Source organism: Halyomorpha halys, unplaced genomic scaffold, assembly GCF_000696795.3.
Source record: "Halyomorpha halys isolate HHAL.00 unplaced genomic scaffold, Hhal_1.1 Scaffold1190.1, whole genome shotgun sequence".
NCBI classification, from domain to species: Eukaryota; Metazoa; Arthropoda; class Insecta; order Hemiptera; family Pentatomidae; genus Halyomorpha; species Halyomorpha halys.
This window is the reverse complement of record NW_027114895.1, coordinates 253,822-257,927: the sequence shown is the minus strand read 5'-3', so window position 1 is coordinate 257,927 and position 4,106 is coordinate 253,822. Positions and strand designations below refer to the sequence as shown.

The 4,106-nt window shown below is 33.5% G+C and overlaps 1 protein-coding gene across 1 annotated transcript in view; it reads right to left on the bottom strand.

The window, feature by feature from the left end:
• LOC106688737 (uncharacterized) overlaps window positions 1–4,106 on the bottom strand; it is a 13,960-nt gene that overhangs the window by 3,203 nt on the left and 6,651 nt on the right. Inside the window, exons 4-5 of the mRNA XM_067052005.1 lie at window positions 3,601–3,773; window positions 1,340–1,466 (exon numbers count right to left, since the gene is read on the bottom strand). Coding sequence (XP_066908106.1) covers window positions 1,340–1,466; window positions 3,601–3,773 — 300 coding nt within the window. The remainder of the gene's footprint in view (window positions 1–1,339; window positions 1,467–3,600; window positions 3,774–4,106) is intronic.

The following is a 4,106-nucleotide window of genomic DNA, read 5'->3' as shown; positions in this document are numbered from 1 at the left end:
TAATTAAAAAAGCTTTTTCTCTAAATTATGGTCATCTTGCTTTTTGTTTTCATCTCGAAACTTTGCAAAAACTAAAATTAGTTTCACTATTTGTATACAATCAGAAAAGAAAATCCTTGGACTAATTCATCGTTGAGGAATCCCTAGGTTATCTCGAACAGGATGGCTCTGGGCAAGGTGAACACGTTACAGATGGCAATTAAGGAGAAAACGGTGTTTATGTATTTATACCAGACGAACCACGTTATTTCAACCAGGTACCAACCTATATCCACCATGGGATACATACAACAATAGAAGCTCATTGTTTCCATTTACTGAGAAGGCTCCACAATAAATTGCACAGTGTCTGCAATTCTCAAATGCAAGAACCGTAATCCTTAAATTGAAGAGGAACTATTGGAAATTTTCAACGAGTGCACATTCCATAGTGATATAGAGCACATTCCATGTAAGTCGAGGATTGCTGACTTAAGACTGCTGAGGAGGATCAATGAACGGATTAAGTAGCAAGCGTTTGTATAAAGTTATGTGTATATATATGTGCATGTGTGTGTTTATGTGTATGTGTGTGTACGTGTGTATGTGAAAATATATATGTGGGTATGACTATATGTATGTATGTATGTGTGAATATGTATGTGTATGTATATACGTATGTATGCGTACATATGTATATATGTGACATAAAATAGTCAATTGAATGTTGCTGAAAACTAATAGGAAGTAAATGGCGTTGAAGACCAGGGAGGTTTTACGCCGTTAAACAAGACAAAACAAACAAAACAACGGATTAAGTAGCTTTGGGGATGCTTTTTGAAGCATCTGGTACTCTACCACGATGACCATCGATACAGGAATCCTAAGTCCGAAACCTCAGATGGAATCCCAAAAACAGTGGAACACATGGTTGAATTTGAATGAAGTTGAGGCGTCACCATAGCAAACTCGTTACGGAAGCACAGGTTCGAATCCGGCCAGCGGATTGACATTTATTTTGTGGCGATCCCATGAAATGAAAATTTCACTCTCTTTCCATGGTTGGAACAGGTTCTGTTCCCATACATATCCCTCTCCCCGTATGCCAGAAATGATCTAGTAGGAGGTAGTAAAAAAAAAAAAAATTGGTACTAAGGGATCGTATAAATGATAATAAATGGTAAATAATTTAAAGTATGTGTTATAATCGTAAAAGACTGTGACATTAAATATTATATATTTAAATTTATGTTAAAAAATACCGTAAGTGTCTTTAAAAAAGTTGAGACATATCAAAGATTAGAGGAGATTTTCATGCTTGCTGAACATAATGTATTGATAATTAAACGATATAACTTACCTGGAATGTCAATTCTTCCTCTATGCTTGGATTGATCTGGATATAAAAAGTCTGCTGGAAGAGGCTTTGTAAACTTGTGTTCGCCCTTACAAGCAAGTGGTACTTTATAGGACCACGTAAATTCTCTCTGCAATTTAAATCACCACATACTTTAATAAATATTTATTTATAGGTTACTTTGAATTTATTTAAAGTACAACATAGTTAAGTCAGAGCTATTCAGAGTTTTCAGATAGACTATCAATATAACAATATTTTCTCTGCAATAAAATAGTTCCCATATCATTATATCTCTTTGATTCCATTACTTCAAAATGAGTAAAATTTTAAGCATTTGTGTTGATGTACACAATAATCGTTTACAGTGCCTTTCTAGGCATAATGCTCAGATTCAGCCTATACTAGAGAGTGAGAGTGCAATAAATGCCCGCAACCGTAGTCATCACAGAGTAATTGAACCAAGCACAGGTTTCATTTGAGAATGGACTGGGCTTGTTTTAATACAAAATTACACATTTAAAGGGCTGCATGAGTAATCCCAGAAGGATAAACTTTTAGACTTCCAACAATCTTATTTTGTCTTTACATGTTTTCTTATCAGTACATTTGTATTTAAATTATATACTACAATATCAATTGTACACAAATAAAATTTGTACACTCTCAGAGTAGCACTCTGACTTTGACTTCCGTCAAAACAGCCTTGACGAAACCCTGCAACGTGGGGCAAAACCTTGGTTCAAATAAAAATAGTACACCAATTTACTATTTGAGTTTAATTTAACCAAATTCCATTTATTGATACACACAGTCAATCAGGAATCTTCCAGTTTTTCTTTTTATGTTTCTCTGAGTTGTGGTTATTTTCTCGTTTTTTAAATTTTTTTCAGCCCTGATGAAGGACTGAAATATTTGTGTATTTTTGCTGACCACATCCCCCGACCATATTCTCCTCATATTAATCTACGGTCAACTCTTAACACCTTATTTATATTATTTTAAATTGAATTCTTGTTTTAGATATAGACAGTATGCGTGGAATGTGTCCTATACATTTTGTAACATTATTCTTCATAGTATGCCACAATATGTTATTATCCACACAAGTTATTGGAATTAAATCAATCATTCGATACCGCATAGAGCAGTGATGGTGATCCTTCAGTATATAAGATCTTTTTATCTAAAGTGTGTCGCGATCGACCTACATAAGCGTAGTCTAAGGGATGAGAAGGGTTGTGAAATGCATACTATGTTTATACACTGTGTTATAGTATAAGGTTAATTCCAGTGAGGTATGGGTGGATAAGAAAAATATATGTTCAAAACTATTTTTTAAATTTTTAAATCACTTTATAGATCTTATAAGTTATTTCATGAAGAAAATAGATTTCCTGACCCAATTTTTCATAGCAATATTGCGTACATGCAGTATCTAAAAAATTCGATTTCCCGACAGTTCAAGATAGATTTTTACTTATGTTGAATTCAATTTTTTACTTTAAAGTATAAGTTGTACTATTTGTTCGTATGTATGAAAAAGTTGTTATAAAAATGCACAGTAAATCAGATAATTTGATTTCAATATTAAACTCGAGTTTTTTTTTTTGGCCAGGAAAATTTATCATGAAATAATAATATGACTTACTTTTTGCTAATCAATCAATAGCACGATGACTAGACCTCATACTGAAATATAAAAGTACGGCTGATCTACGTACTTACGTAAAAACAACAATAATTATTTAAAGGGCCAAAGTACCTACGTCCAGGAGTATTAAAAGAACATGGATAATTATTAACTATACTTAATTCAAAGTAGCTACAGATAAAGACAGATTTAGAATTGACATTGTTGCCTTAACGTTAACCAAAGACTGACTTTGCATGTCCTGACAAAAATAATAATAATGAGTCCAGGCGTTGCGTCCGGTGACAAGTGTAATACGTAAGTCAAAATATATTGTGCAGTGTGGCAAGTGTTAGGCTGTCAGAATTCTAGGAATTTGTGACCTTTGCATGCATTAAAATATTTCTAGAAAGTTTTGTCTTCTACAATCGCTTCCAATTTCTAGTGCATGGAGTTCCACCCCAGGCATTGCGAGCGATCGACGAACGACCAAAAATGGCCTCGCGATCGATTTGTTGACCACCCCTGGTTTGGAGAAAATGATCAACAAGATAGGTAATTATATAATAAAACTTTTATTTTAATATAACAACCTTAAATAGAGCATACAAGTAATATGTAAATGGAATACCTCGGAAAGTTCGGGTATTGGAAATATGTATTTTCCACCTGCTCCGCTTACGCGGAAAAAAGTGTGCATAAGCTCCTCTCTTTTCTTATCGACTCCCCTCAAAAATTTGGCTAGGCATTCAACACGGGCGAACTGCGTCTTAATTTCCAGATCATCCATCATCGGAATAAAACCTGTTGAAATAAAAGAAATATTAAGGGAAACTTTAGGGATAATAGTTACGCATGACCTAACATAAAATTCAATTTGGATTAAACTGACACTTATCCTTGGTTAACAATGGGCTGCTAAATTAGTCATATATATTTGAAGGTCATATACCTTCTAATCCCGTATCTTTAATTACCTTCTGTCCACCTAATTCTTAAAGAATAACAATTAAAATACTTAACCTAAGTATTAATGAATATTTTTAATATTCATAAAGAATCTGTAAATATGTATGTATATATATAAGTTACGGACTGTCAGCTGACAGGTCCATATCAGCTGATCGAGAACAGCTG